Below are 14,502 nucleotides of genomic sequence, written 5' to 3' on the forward strand. Positions count from 1 at the left end.
AGCGGCAGCCGGTCACCGCCTCCTGGACATGTCCTAGGAGCCAGGCCCACTCACTCCCCTAGTCTTTACAGAAGCCAGGCCGGGTAGGCGGCGCTGCCCACTTTACAGGTGTGGCAACTGAGGCACCAGCAGTTTGTGTCACTTGCCTGCACCCCGGAGAGGGGGTCGGCACCTCTGACGCCGATGCACAAGTTCTCTCCCCTCCGGGGTGTGGGTCCAGCCTAGACAAGGGGCAAGAAGCAGCAGGATTCAGGCAACAGTGCGGGCCTGGGAATGGAGGCTGGCATTGCCGGCCGGGCTCCCACATCAGTGCCCCCCAGAGAGGTTTAGGGTGGGGGCCCCACCTCCCTCCACCCTCCACTTGCTGCCCTCCCACGCCCAGAGCAGGAAGGAGGGTCCCCACATGCCTCAGAGGTTAAGCAGAGCCTCCCTGGGTGGGGGAGGCAGGCGGTGCTGCAGAGAGGGTCCACGTAGAGCTGGCCAAGGGGGTGGTGAGTGTCCTGGGATGGCTGGTGCTGGGTGGGGGCAAGGGGGGGACAAGGTGAAGGGTGGGGGTCCACAGACTGCCATGAAGGGCCCTACACGCCAATCCAAGGACCCTCCACCTGACCCGGAGGGCTGGGGAGCAGAACGCGGCCCCTGCCTCAGGCCCAGGTGATGAGTGCTGTTGGGGAGGGGTGTGGGTGGGCATGGCGAAGGGCCTTCCAAGGGAAGGGGCCCCCCAGGGCCTCGTCAGAACCAGGCCCTAGGGGACAACAGTGACCCCGGGGTGTCTGGCTGGGGGTTCCCATGGCCGTGCCCTTTGCTGGAGGGAGACCTGGGGAACAGAGGGTAAACTGACCGCAGTCGCCGGGGCGGTGAGATGGGCACCCGGGCTGCCGGCTGCCCTGAGCTCTCTGCGTCCAGCCTACCTCCCCCGAGTCCTGGCTATGCCATGGGAACGAGGGTCGGTCACTAGAGAGTGCAGAATAAAACCTGCCTTCAGGGTGGATCCTCTGAGCCGCCAAGAAACAGAGCATGTTAGAGCCATGGTGGGGGGCGGGGTGGGGCGGTTTGTCTCTTCCCACCTATTAAAGTTAAATGCCCTGAAGCAGCATCGCCCAGGCCGGGGAGTGAGCTGGCAGCCACATCCCCAAGCCTCACTGTTGACTTTACGGACTGGGGTAACGGGTGTGAAAAGCAAAGTCACACAAGCCATTAAAACATCAATCATGTGTGCCAACCTCAACCCAGACCTCCCACTCTGGGAGGGCACCCTAAAGAAATAATCCCAAACACTGAGGGGAGGACACGCACACAGCCTTGTCCACTCCTGTCTGGGCCAGCAGCTGCAGCAGGAACCAGGAAACAGCCTCCTGTCCGACCGCAGGGAAATGGCAATGGCGACCACAGCCCCCCTCGCTGGATGGAATACCATGCAGCTCTTTAATAAGATGGATGTGGGTGCTGCATGGAGCCACGGGGAATACTGAGTATTGAATATTTACAGAGGAAATGAGGAAAAAATCAGGTGAGCCCAGGAGCATAACTATGTTCAGAAAATCAGGTGTGGAGTGGAACGTCCCATGATGAAGGATTTGCTGTTTGGAGGTGAATGACTAGGGCTCCAGGCGACTGACTTTTCCTTGAGCTGAAAATTTTATGCAATGTGTTTATATTGTATTTCTGATTTTAAAATCCCTAAGTGGAGAAAGATGATGTCAGCTGGAATGCTCAAGACGGAACTTTGAGTTCACACGTGCTTCCCAGGCACAGCTAGCTAATGCATGAGACACGGGTTCAATCCCTGGGTCAGGACGATCCCCTGGAGGAGGGCAGGGCAACCCGCTCCAGTATTCTTGCCTGGAGAATCCCATGGACAGAGGAGCCTGGTGGGCTGCAGTCCACAGGGTGGCAAAGAGTTGGACACGACTGAAGTGACTGAACACACACATATGGTCCCTGGGGAAGTTGGGGTGCAGAAGGCGAGGGGAGGTCCGCCAAGCCCAGGTGACCCCTGCTGGACCAGGGGCTGTGAGGGCTCCAGGGGGTCTGACGCCGAGGCAGGGACAGGGTCGGGGGGCGGACTAGGAGACAGCCCCCCAGGGTAGAGATGAGCGCTCCTGGGAACCTGCTCTCCACAACCTAGAGCCATGCACTTCCCCAATACTAATGAAGCTAGAGACCTCCTCCTCCTCCAGCCCATCGCCACAGGCCGGGTTCTCCAGGGACGAAAGTCTACATCTTGAAATCCTTAAGGAAAGTGGGTCGAGTGCCCCAGTGCAGACGCTGTGAGCCCGATGGGAAGAGCACAACGGGCCATGGGACAGAACCGCTGCAGAGACCAGGACGCGGACAAGCGCTCCACATGGGCAGATGTCCCAGCGTCCACATGTGGAGGTGCTCCCCCGCCCCTCTCCCTGGGGCCACCAGGGAGTGCAGACTGGACCCCCAGCCAGCCGCCCCTCTGGACCACCGGGGGGCGGAGTGCAAGGACGGGGCTGTGCGTGGGTGAGGCTGTGCGAGCAGAAATCAGTCCAGCCATTCTGGAGACTGTCCAGCAGGGTCGCCTGCAGACGCTGGTCCCCTTGGTGAACATGCAGCAGATGCGAGACACATTCAGAGCAGCTCTGCTCACAGTGACCCCAGAGTGGACACAGTGTGGATGCCCATCATCGGGAGCATGGACCAACCACATGATAACCACGTGATGGAAAAACAGCAGGGCAACAGGACGAGCCATCCACAACCAGGCACATCAGCAGGCGACGCTCAAATGCAGCACCTGGTGAAGGGGGCCGGGCACCAGGCACACTCCGTGTTTCCATTCCCATCGAGAGGAGACAGGCAAGCTCCATCTGTGCTGAGTGGTCCTGGGGCCCCTGGAGCAAAGGACCAGGCTGCAGTTCATCTCCTCAGTCCTGGAGGCTGCAGGTCTAAGATGCGGGCAGGGCTGTTCCTTCCAAGGCCTCTGTCCTCGGCCTGAAGACAGCCACCTTGCTCATGGCTCATCTCGCAGTCCATGCCTGTGTGGTCATCTCTTCTTGAAAGGACACCAGTCATACTGGACGGAGGCTCATGCTCAGAACCTTGTTTTACCTTAATCACCTCTTTAGAGGCCCTAACCCCAAAAGCCAGGCACACTCCGAGGTACTGGGCTTAGGGGCTGAATTTGGGAACACCATCCAGCCCGTAACACACAGCCGCCCCTAGCTGCAAGGGAGGCTGGGAAAGCAGGCTGATCAGGCCCAGCCGCACAGAGGAGGGAACGGCTGCAGGCCACACACACGCGGGCCTGCCGCTTGCCCCGAGGCTGGTGAAGGGCACACGGGAAGAAGGAAGGTCACAGAGCCCCCAACCCCCGCACGGCCATGAGACCTTCCACTCCTGACTGCTGACTTGTTTGGGCTGTTTCCTGCCGCTGTTTCAGCTGGACAATATGCACGTGCTCTGCCATGACAAGACGTTTGCACAAAGGTAGCAAGTTGGGAAAGCCCATCGGCTTCCTCCACGGCCGGGGCTTCTGAAGCTCTGCTGGCACTGACAGCACCCCTAGCGTGTGCCTGGCATGGCAGCAGTGCTGGGAGCACAGAGGAGGGTCCCTCGGAGTGACTTTCCTGTGGAGCCACTGTCCAGAGGGCAGAGGGAAGGGTGTCCCAGGAGGGGGAAGCCCCAGCCACCTGCAGATGGGCGGCAGGTGGCAGCAGATGGGGCTGGAAGCTCAGGTGTGGGCCGTGGGCAGGGGCAGCCCTGGGGAGGCAGGAGTGGGTGGGGGAGGGACAAGGTCTGAACGGAGGGGCTGTGGGGAGTGAAGGCCTGAGGCCGAGACCAGGGATACTAGGCAAGAACCGTGAGCAGCTGGAGTGAGATGGGGGGCAGGGACGACACACCCAGAGGACACGCCACTTACACGGGTGGCATCAGTGGGCACACAGTCATTGTTGCTTATATTTTTAAAAATTGCTTTAAGAGCCCCCCAGTTTGCCAGCCCAGCAGGGCAATGGACCTCCCCGCCCCTCACCCCCACAGTCCCCGTCCTGCCTGGGGCCCTCTGTCTGCTTCTGCAGGCTTTGGGGGTGGGGCGCACACCTGCCCACTCACCATGGTCATCCATCCTCCTCGTGCTCCCACGTCACCCGGCTCTGCACACCACCCCTCCTCTACCCCAACCTGGCTCTGGACTGAGCGCCCACAGGTCTGCCCAGGCCACTGAAGGGGGCCCGAGAGAGTGGGTCTGACAGGACCCACTGCCTTGTCATGTGACCTGGGGTGAGGCTCATGACCTTGCTGAGCCCACCTTTCGAAATCTGGGGAAGCGGGAGATTCAACAGGTCATTAGCTGAGGGGCCTGGCCCAGCCTCAGGGTGCAGTATACAGTCGGCGCTCACCAAGAGGCAGACTGACTCCTGCAGCTCACCTGTGGACACTGAGCTCGGGGGAACCTGAGTGGTTAATGTGCCGCCTGGTGAGAGGCAGGGAGTTTGCCAAAGGAGTGCTGTCAAGAGTTCACCAGGGGCTTTTTGTCCCAAGACGTTCTCCCATGGGCCTGGGCCGTCTCATAAGCCCGCCTGCCTCCCAGGCCTGGGCCTGACTCACAAGCAGGCTGATTAACTGGACAGTCGTGGCCTCACAGGGCGGCTCCGCACAACGCCCAGGCTCGGTGATAAGGGACGGCCAGGGCCCCGCGTCTGGGATGGATCAGCCGCCGTGGAGAGTCGGCCCTGTTTGCGGGGGACAGCCGTGAGCGCCAGGACCACGAAGAGCAGGGCCTCAGAGATGAGCCGCTAGAGCGCGGGTGTGAGAAGTGCAGGGGCTGCGGGAGGTGGGGCGGGGGGCAGGAAGGCAGGCAGACCCGGCCTCCCCCGGGCGCCCAAGGTCAAGGGGTTCAGGAGCCGCTGGCGCTGGAGGGCACCACCCGCAGCAATGCGGGGGAGCCACGCACACAGCAGCAGCCTGCCCGGCCCTGGCGGCTCTGCTAGGCCCGGCCACCTGCTGGTGGCACTCAGACTGCTCTGCGTCCCAGATTGTCCCCACAGCGCCTGGGAGCGTGAGGACGGATGACGGGCTGCAGCCAAGAGCACCAGAGCAGCCAGCCCTCTCTCTGCGGGGCGGCTCCGAGTGCAGTGACCGGCCAGCACGCCCACGTACTCACCTGTGCAGAGACCACACAGCAGAGGCTTAGTGCATGCCTGCGTGCTAAGTCGCTTCAGTCTTGTCTCTCTGCGACCCTATGGGTTACAGCCTGCCAGGCTCCTCCGTCCATGGGGTTTTCCAGGCCAGAACACTGGAGTGGGTAACTGCTCCCTTCTCCAGGGGATCTTCCCAACCCAGGGATCGAACTCAGGTCTCCCCTATTGCAGTCTTTACCAGCTGACCTACAAGCAAAGCCCAAAAAATGCTTAGTATGTGTTTGCTTAATAAGTGGTTGCTGGCGCAAGAGGCGGGACGGAGTGGTGAGGGCGGTGCTTGGAGTGGGACAAGCTTTCATGGAAGTGGGGCGGGGCTGAGTGACTTGGGGGCGGGGCTAGGCAGGGCCGGCTGGTTGTGGGCGGGGCTGGGTGGAAATGGGGGCGGGGCTGAGTGAATTGGGGGCAGGGTGGGGAGGGGCTGGATGACTGTAGGCGGGGCTGGGTGGAGCCAGACAAAGGTGGGGGCTGGAGGATGGGGTGCTGGTCCTTTTCATGCCTCTCAGTTCAGTTGCTCAGCCGTGTCCAACTCTTTGCGACCCCATGGACTGCAACACACCAGGCCTCCCTGTCCATCACCAACTCCCGGAGTTTACCCAAACTCATGTCCATTGAATCGGTGATGCCATCAACCATCTCACTCTTTATCGTCGCCTTCTCCCGCCTTCAATCTTTCCCAGCATCAGGCTCTTTTCAAATGAGTCAGTTCTTCGCATCAGGTGGCCAGCGTATTGGAGTTTCAGCTTCAGCATCAGTCCTTCCAATGAATATTCAGGACTGATTTCCTTCAGGATGGACTGGCTGGATCTCCTTGCGGTCCAAGGGACTCTCAAGAGAATTCTCCAACACAACAGTTCAAAAGTATCAATTCTTCAGTGTTCAGCTTTCTTTATAGTCCAGCTCTCACATCCCTATATGACTACTGGAAACACCAAAACTGACTAGACAGACCTTTATCGGCAAAGTAATGTCTCTGCTTTTTAATATGCTGTCTAGGTTGGTCATAACTTTCCAAGGAGTAAGCATCTTTTAATTTCAAGGCTGAAGTCACCATCTGCAGTGATTTTCATGCCTCTGAGACAGAGCTTATCACCCTGGAGTTTTCGAGGTTGCTTCAGGGAAGAGTAGCACTGGGTCCAAGGCTGAGGGTTGTTGAAACCCCTGTGGTCCCGGAGCGCAGTGGGGAGAGGAAACCCCTCCCCGGTGGCTGGACCGCGGTGGGGCGCTTCTGCAGCCTAGCTGTGGGAAGACATGGAGCAAACACAGACCAGACAGTGTCTGAGGCCAGGAGCTGGGCAGGACGCCCGCACCTGCTTCCCTCCCGTCCCCACAAAGGGCCCTGTGTCCCCCCAGCTGGACCCGTGTCACAGCTCTGAGCAGTGTTGTCTCTGGTGCCTGTGGCCCCAGTGGGGTGGGGTGGCCCAGTCTGCAGAGTGGTCACCGCCTTCGAGGCTGCACATGGAGGTGAGTGAGGGTCCTGCAGAGGTGCCAGCAAGGCTGCAGTCCTCACCCCTCCAGGACATCCCCGGGACACAGGGTGCCTTCCTGGAAGAGCCCACCCTTTCTGGGAGGAAGCCTCAGTTCAGTTCAGTCGCTCAGTCGTGTCTGACTCTGTGCGACCCCGTGGACTATGGCACACCGGGCCTGCCTGTCCATCACCAGCTCCCAGAGCTTGCTCAAACTCATGTCCATCGTGTTGGTGATGCCATCCCTGGCCCCCAACCCGGGCTCCTGGGGAGACTCTCCCAACCTCGGGCCTGGAAAATGCCCTGGGGGCCGGCCGGATGCCCGTGGTTCCTCGCGGTCCTGGGGAGGATTGTCACCCCAGCTTCTCGTCCTTTCCACTCCTAACACCCACCCACCTACCCACCCAGCGCTCTGGACAGCACCTCCGCACTGGTGGAGGCCCTGCTGTCTCCATCGCCTGGAGAGGGAGGAGAAAGGAAACTTCTGGAAAGATGATTTCACAGCAGACCACCCAGACAGAACACCAGGCAGCTGGTCTCCTCTCTCACACCCTTTTTAGCACACGGGCAGAGGGCCTGCGGTCTCCTTTGGACTCACAAACATTAGCTCTCAAGGGAGGGGCTCAGGCCCCAGCCGGGAACCTCCCCCCTCCCCCGGCGGGGGCTGTGGAAGCACCTGGGGCTGTAGGCGGGCCACCTGAGCTCTCAAGGAGCCACGTCCTCACCTGGAAAGTGGGGACAAACCACCCCTGGAATCGGGTGGCTGCATTTCTCCCCAGAGGCAGCCCGGCACGCTGTGGACCAGGGGACCTGAGTCTGCACCCTCCTCGCTCTGGCCACCACCCCCACCCCCAGCTGCAGGCAGGGGATGCTGACTATAGATCAGGCACCACCTGGGCCCCGTCCCCAAGCAAGCCTCGCACACACCTCTTCCCGGCTCCCCTTTCAATGTCCCCATTGGCCGGCATCCACACACCCGGGAATTCCCTGGACACGCATCGTCCCTGTCCCCTCAGCCTCTTACCTCTGGACAACGCTAACAGAAGTAGAAAACTGCACACTCTGGGTGCAGAGTGCCCGCCGTCAGAGGGACCTTGGGCCAGCCACCCAACCACCCTCTGAAATGGGTGGAACCACCTGGCCGCTGGCTGGGCTCACAGACATTGCATGGGAATGGGTCGTGTGTGCTAGCTTGCCTGGGCTTCCAAACCACAGAGACTGACTCCCCACAGCCCTGGAGGCTCGAAGTCCAAGATCAAGGTGAGGATGTCTTCCGAGGCCTCTCTCTCGGTGTGTAGACAGCTGTCTTCTCCCAGGTCCTCATGCGGTCAACCCTCTGTGTGTGTGTGTATCCTGATTCCCTCTTCTCAAGAGGACAGCGGTCTGAGCAGGACCACGTGTGTGACCTCATTTTACCTTAGTCACCTCGGTAAAGGCTCATCTCCAAGTACGGTCACGTCTGAGTGCTGGGGTGGGGCTCTGGTGCATGGATTTGAGGGAGGGGTGCACAATTCACGCCTAACACCTTGTGTGGTCATTATTTTAGGGAAGTGAAACTGAAAGTGTTAGTCACTCACTCATGTCTGACTCTTTGTGACCCCGTGGACTGTAGCCCGCTAGGCTCTTCTGTCCATGGGATTCTCCAGGCAAGCATACTGGAGTGGGTTGCCATTCCCTTCTCCAGGGGATCTTCCCAACCCAGGGATCGAACTCAGACTCCCACATTGCAGGTGGAGTCTTTACCATCTGAGCCACCAGGGAAATACAACTTTAGGAAAAAGAAAAGTGTTAAGTCACTCAGTCGTGTCCGACTCTTTGTGACCCCATGGACTGCAGCCCGCCAGGCTCCTCTGTCCATGGGATTCTCCAGGCAAGAATACTGGAGTGGGTTGCCCTTTCATTCTCCAGGGGATCTTCCCGACCCAGAGATCGAACCCAAGTCTCCTGCATTGCAGGCAGATTCTTTACAGTCTGAGCCACCAGGGAAGCCCTCCTCTAGGGAAAGAGGACATCAAATCCGAGGTGCAGGAGCATTCTGGCCGCAAGGGAGCCCCAGGACCCCAAGTCTTCCTTGCCGAGCACCCCCCTCTTCAAAGGACACCGAGGACCCTCCTCCCCATGTGCCACCCTTCACATGCCGACTCCCTCCTGCATATCCCCTCCTGTAAGCTCCCATGGAAGGCCGGCATCTGCTCCCTGAATGGCCAGGGCTGAGCATGACCACCACGGCTTCCTTGGCCAAGGTCAGAGTTTCTGTTCACGAAGCCCGTATCCAGTGTTCTGTCGTTAGAGGCACGATTTTCTACATGGGAGTAGAAATGCACACCCTGAAAAAACCCTGTTACTAAGGCTGACAAGCGAGTAGCTCTGGAAACAGCATCTGTTCATTTAATAGGGCCGGAGGGGAGCAGCGGCTTTGGCTTTTCTTTCCTGTGTGATGATTTTTAAAGAATTTTAACCGCAAGGATATTGCAAGATGAAAAATGGATTTTACACTGGCGAGTGGGCTCTGTCACGCCATGCTGTATTCCAGCACTGTTCTCACGGTGGTTCACACACCCTGCCTGCTGTAGACAGGATGCTTTGGTCCTCAGTGTGAGGGACGTGTCCACTCCTCCACTCACCTCTCCCCCACCGGAGCACCTCATGGGCAGGGCCCTGTGAGAAGCTGAGCTAGGAGACCATCCCTGGTCACATGGATCCAGGAGGGAGGCAGCCCCCCCCAGGGTAGAAACCCCTGGCTCCTGCCGTGGAACGGGGCTGACCAGGAGCGGCACGCAGCCAGTAGCAGAGCTGGAAGGGCGGGTAGGGGTCGGCGTGGGCTCAGAGCAACAGCACAAGCCCAGGGTGGAGACAGGATGGATGGCCCACGTCTCATACAGGAAGGGAGAGCAGCCCCACTTGCTGGAGCAACAGGGACCACAGCTGTATACGCCAGCACTGGGCACTGGCCCACAGGCCCTCCTTCAGCAGCAGCCAGAGCCACCCGAGGCTCCCGTGCGTCATTCTTTCTCTTGTTCATTCCTTCGTTCATCACGCAAGTCATTCACTCATTCATTCATCCATCTACCCACCCATCCCCCCACCCACCTACCCATCCCCCATCCATCCATCCCCCACCCACCCACCCACCTACCCATCCCACAGCCATCCATCCCCACCCACCCATCCACCCATCCCCCACCCACCCACCCACCTACCCATCCCCCAGCCATCCATCCCCCACCCACCCACCCAGCCATCCATCCCCCACCCACCCACCCACCTACCTAACCCCCAGCCATCCATCCCCACCCACCCATCCACCCATCCCCCAGCCATCCATCCCCCACCCACCCACCCACCCACACACTCCCCCACCCACCATCCATACCTTCCCTCCAGGGCTTGCCAAACACGTCCCCTGTGTGTGGCCTTGAGCCGGGAGCTGGAAACAGATGATTCAGACCTAGTCCCTGACCTCAAAGAGCTTCCAGACCAGTGGGAAGACTGTCTACAAACGAGTCAGTGTGTCCAGAGCCCTGGGCTATTCACGTGTGGACGGCAGTGTGTCCTGTAATGACTTCTGGCAGATGAGTGACAGTTCAACAGGGCGAGGGCCAGGCCATACACTCCTTAACCTTGACCTTAACCCTTAACCCTGGCACCCACTCGGACGCTCCTGGTGGGGGTGTGTGCACCCCTTTTCTGGGCATGAAGACTGAGGCCGGGAAGTTAAGGAACCACCCATGTAATTCCACCCATGTAATTCAGTCTTCAAAAGCCAATTCTTTTTTTTTTTTTTTTTTTAAGGTTTTTTGGTTTTTTTTTTTGATGTGGACTATTTTTAAAGTCTTTATTACATTTGTTAAGGAGTTTGGTGAAAAAGTAGCCGCAATTTTGAACCATGAATTTTAAGTCCTAACTAGGTTCAAACACATCTTAATTAATCATTAATGGGAACCATTACAATCAACATATTTTTGCCAATGAGAAATAAGGTTTTTAATTCCTGTAGCATAAAAATCCGTGCTTCAGGATTGGATGAACTCTTGGAAAGCATTCCTGCCTCCGGCTGGTTGTGGAAGTGTTTTCCCTGCAAAAAGTTGTCGAGGTGCTTGAAGAAGTGGAAGTGGGCTGGTGAGAGGCCAGGTGAATATGGCAGGTGAGGCAAGACTTCGTAGCCCAACTTGTTCAGCTTCCGAAGCCTTGGCTGTGCGATGTGCGGTCAGGCGTCGTCGTGGGGAGGACCTGGGCCCTTTCTGTTGACCAACGCCGGCTGCAGGCGCTGCAGTTTTCACAGATTCGCCGAGCGTACGTCTCAGATGTTTTTCACCAGGATTCAGAAAGCTGTAGTGGGTCAGGCCGGTAGCAGACCACCACACAGTGACCACGACCTTTTTTAGTTGTGAGTTTGGTTTAGGGAAGTGCTTTGGAGTTTCTTCTTGGTCCAACCACTTAAGCTGGTTGTCGCTGGTTGTATAAAATCCACTTTTCATCACGTATCACAACCCAGTAGAGAAATGGTTCATTGTCGTTGCATAGAAAAGAGAAGACAACACCTCAAAGCCTGTTTTTTTGATTTGCGGTCAGCTCACGAGGCACCCACTTACTGAGCTTTCTCACCTTTCCAATTTGCTTCCAGTGCCACGTGACCGTAGAACGGCGCTGAGTTGACACTGACATCGACTCACTGACACTGAGGTCTCCGAGAATGTCCCGTGTAGTTGCAACAGGATCCGCTCCAGTGAGTCAGACGTGACTTAGCGACTGAACACCACCACAACATAACCATTTTATTTAAGAATGTATTCCACTATCAAACAGCTGAGCTCAACAATGCAAAACCAGTTGCTTCTGCACCAACCTCAATACAATATGACCTTCGTTTTATGTTTTGGTTTTTTGGCTGCGAGGCATGTGGTATCTTATCTCCCTGACCAGGGGCTGAACTTGTACCCGCTGCCCAGCATTGGAAGGTGAAGTCTTAACCACTGGACCACCACGGAAGGTCCCCAAAAATAATGCTTTCTCAGGCCCTTCGGTGCTCAGAGGTTTTTCTGGGCTCTTTTGGAAAATAAGAGACACCTTTGTTCAGTACCAGTGTGCTCCGTGGGCCCCACGGCAGGGTGGGGAGGGCACGGGGATGCTGATGTCAGAGGTCCTGAACCTCCTGGAGAGATCGGAAGCTGAAGGGGAGCGGAGGACGAGACAGGGCGGAGAGTCAGAACCCACCCACCGGCCATCGTCCTGACCTGGGGCAAAGGAATCATGGGTGGAGATGGCCATCAGCCTCCTCCATCAGCCCCCGCTGTCCGCAGGGCGCTTGGGCCTGAGGGTGGACAGCGTGCAGAAGCGTGGGGCAAACCCCCCACGGGCCAGGCAGCCTGGGAGCTCCATTGCCTGTAGAAAGAAACTCTTTCAAGTAACAAAGTGACAACGTAATGTGCATACAACAGGGAGGTCAGGATGTAAGGATGACCAGATCTTCAAATCATTATGCATTTTTTATCCTTTGGAAACACTTCTTTGATGGAAACTTCTAGTTCCACACGAGAAAGTAATAAAACTGATTTTATTTTCCTTCAAAATCTTTAACTATGCCATTCGGGTGGTCCACGGTGCAAATTAGTAAAGTTACGATATGATTTGATGACGTGAGAAAGTCAAACTTGGGCGAACAAAGAATTGGACTGGCATCGTTCAGGGGTTAGTGACGCAAAGCCTTGGAAGAAATCTCAGATGAAGGCAAAAGATCACCCGGCCAGAAAAATCCCAAATTACAAGTAGTCAGCTTCATAATCAGCATATGAAAATAGAAGTATGCTAAAGCTCTAATTATCCAAAAGTGTTCAGTCTCTCAGGAAGATATGATTCTATGTATAAACTTTCTTTTCACCCAGAAATAGGGATGACCCAAAGCAGTCCTGCCCTTTGGACGTGACCCGTCCTGGTGGGACTTGGGGCGGGGGGCGGGGCCAGGCCAGGATAAGCTGCTCCAGCCCTGGACTCAACAGGACAAGCAGCCAGGTAGAACTGCGGGCCTGGGGCTTCCAGAAGTGAACTTGAGGTCCAGGTGTTCATGGCTTCGCCAGATTTAGCCGGTGCTATTACAGCTTTGGTTTCAAACTTCCTATGACGGGCTTGTTGACCGCAAATTCCGCCCACCAAGATGCCCGCTCCAGCACCTTATTTTCCTGAAGGACGGCAGTCCAGAGATTTTTATAGAGCTGTAAAAAATACATACATGATACACACAGATGGAATAAGAAAGACTCTGAGCGTGTCAATGCAACTGTGCATTACACAGGAAGCTCCGTCACTTCCTGGAAGCATTTTAAGATGATTTAAATTCAATTTGCATAAGCCCTTTCTTTGTCAGTAGAGAAAAATTGGGAAAATACAAACTATTAAGGTCCCTAATGTACACTTATGATGAAAACATCCTGCTTGGCCTTCTCTTTGGAAATTCTCATGGAAGGTGGATTCTGCAAGTCGACATTGATCATTTGCTCTGAAATCTGTCCTTTCGCAGCCACGCGGCTGGTGGGTGGTGGCATGGCCAAGCAAGCAGGCTGGCGGCTGGTCCTCTGGGCCCCCAGGCCTGGGCAGGCCTGGTCCCCTCTCCGCCCACCCCGCCAGACTGAGCCCCCTAAACCAGCCAGCCGCTGCCTCTGGGCCCCCAGGCGGGACTGGTCTCATTAGTCATCCTAGAGGAAGGTCGTGAGCATGCAGGCAGTCGCCTGACCCATCCCTGCTCCCAGCACGGCCAGCGTCCAGGCCAAGGTCCGTGGAGGCAGGAAAGGGGCCAGTCTTGCATCTGGCTGACGTGGACAGATGTTACTTTCGAGAAGCTGCCCTCTCTGCACCTGCTAAGCGCGCTCAGTGGTTCCGCCCGTGTGCTGCTGTTCCTGGCTCCCAGGGAGACAGACAAGGCTCTCCCGGGTCATAAATCCGAGGCGACACCGCGTGACCTGGACGTGGCGCTTCCCTTAAAGACGGAGCCTCGGCCTCCGACAGCTGTTTGTCCGTCTAAGGTGGATTTCCTATCTCACACGGCACCCGGTGTGGGCTGCAGCCCGTAACACTGGGAGAGGCACGCGCCGCGTAAAGCCTTCTGCCGGGCGAGGCCCTGGGGTACTCTGGTCTCAGTGTGGAGTCTAGGGCCCCACCTCAGGCCAGGGCAGGATGGCACGGCCTCCCCTACTCCGCAGTCGCCCACCCGCCAGTGAGTCAGGGCTGCCGCCTGCAGAAGCACCCCGCCACCCGTACGGGGCTAGCGTTGCCGGGAGCCCGCGTCACAGAGGCCAGCTCCCCGCCCGGGGGCCGGTCAGCACGTCCTCCTCATGCTCCCGCTGGGCCCCGGCCACACCAGGGACCAAGGTTCATACTCTCCTGCCTTCCCTCCAAGGAGCCCATCTTTGTTACCTCCCAGCTGGGCCAACTCAGGCGAACCTGCCTGTTCCCTCCAGAGGCTGGGTCTCTCCCGGACGCCTGGCCCAGCTCGACAGCCAGAGGACAGCCAGCTGTCCCCAGACATGTGGTCCCTACCTTCCTGACTTGGCGGGGGGCTCTTCTGACCTGCCCACCCCAGCGCCTGCACTTCCATCCCAACCCTGGCTGTGGCTTGGGCTGGGCAGAGGTCCAGGCACCTGTCCCCTGGACCGACGGCAGTGTCCCCTGAGGACAGAGGGCTCCTGTCCCCTTGGAATGTTCCCTGGGGACAGAGAAAAGGTGCCTGTCCCCCAGCGTTCAGTCTCCTGGGTCAGCAAGATAAGCCTCAGGAGAAACAACACGATGGCCATGGGCCCTCACCACGTGACTTTAACACTGAAATGCCACGTCTCCATGGAAACACAGGGACAACCACCCATGGGTGGTGTGGAGCCGGG

The 14,502-nt window shown here is 57.7% G+C and overlaps 1 protein-coding gene across 3 annotated transcripts in view; it reads right to left on the reverse strand.

The window, feature by feature from the left end:
* Positions 1-12,166: 12,166 nt before the first annotated feature.
* ACOX3 (acyl-CoA oxidase 3, pristanoyl) overlaps positions 12,167-14,502 on the reverse strand; it is a 49,569-nt gene continuing 47,233 nt past the window's right edge. For 2 of the 3 annotated variants that reach the window (XR_009737174.1, XR_009737175.1), the window contains one exon: positions 12,828-12,840. Coding sequence is in view for 1 of the 3 variants with exons in the window: in XM_061420945.1 (XP_061276929.1) it covers positions 12,721-12,840 (120 nt within the window). In the remaining 2 variants the exon portion in view is untranslated. Of the gene's footprint in view, positions 12,841-14,502 lie in introns of all 3 variants that reach the window. The other variant, XM_061420945.1, reaches the window with a different exon arrangement.

The sequence above is a fragment of the Bos javanicus genome, chromosome 6 (assembly GCF_032452875.1).
Source record: "Bos javanicus breed banteng chromosome 6, ARS-OSU_banteng_1.0, whole genome shotgun sequence".
NCBI lineage: Eukaryota > Metazoa > Chordata > Mammalia > Artiodactyla > Bovidae > Bos > Bos javanicus.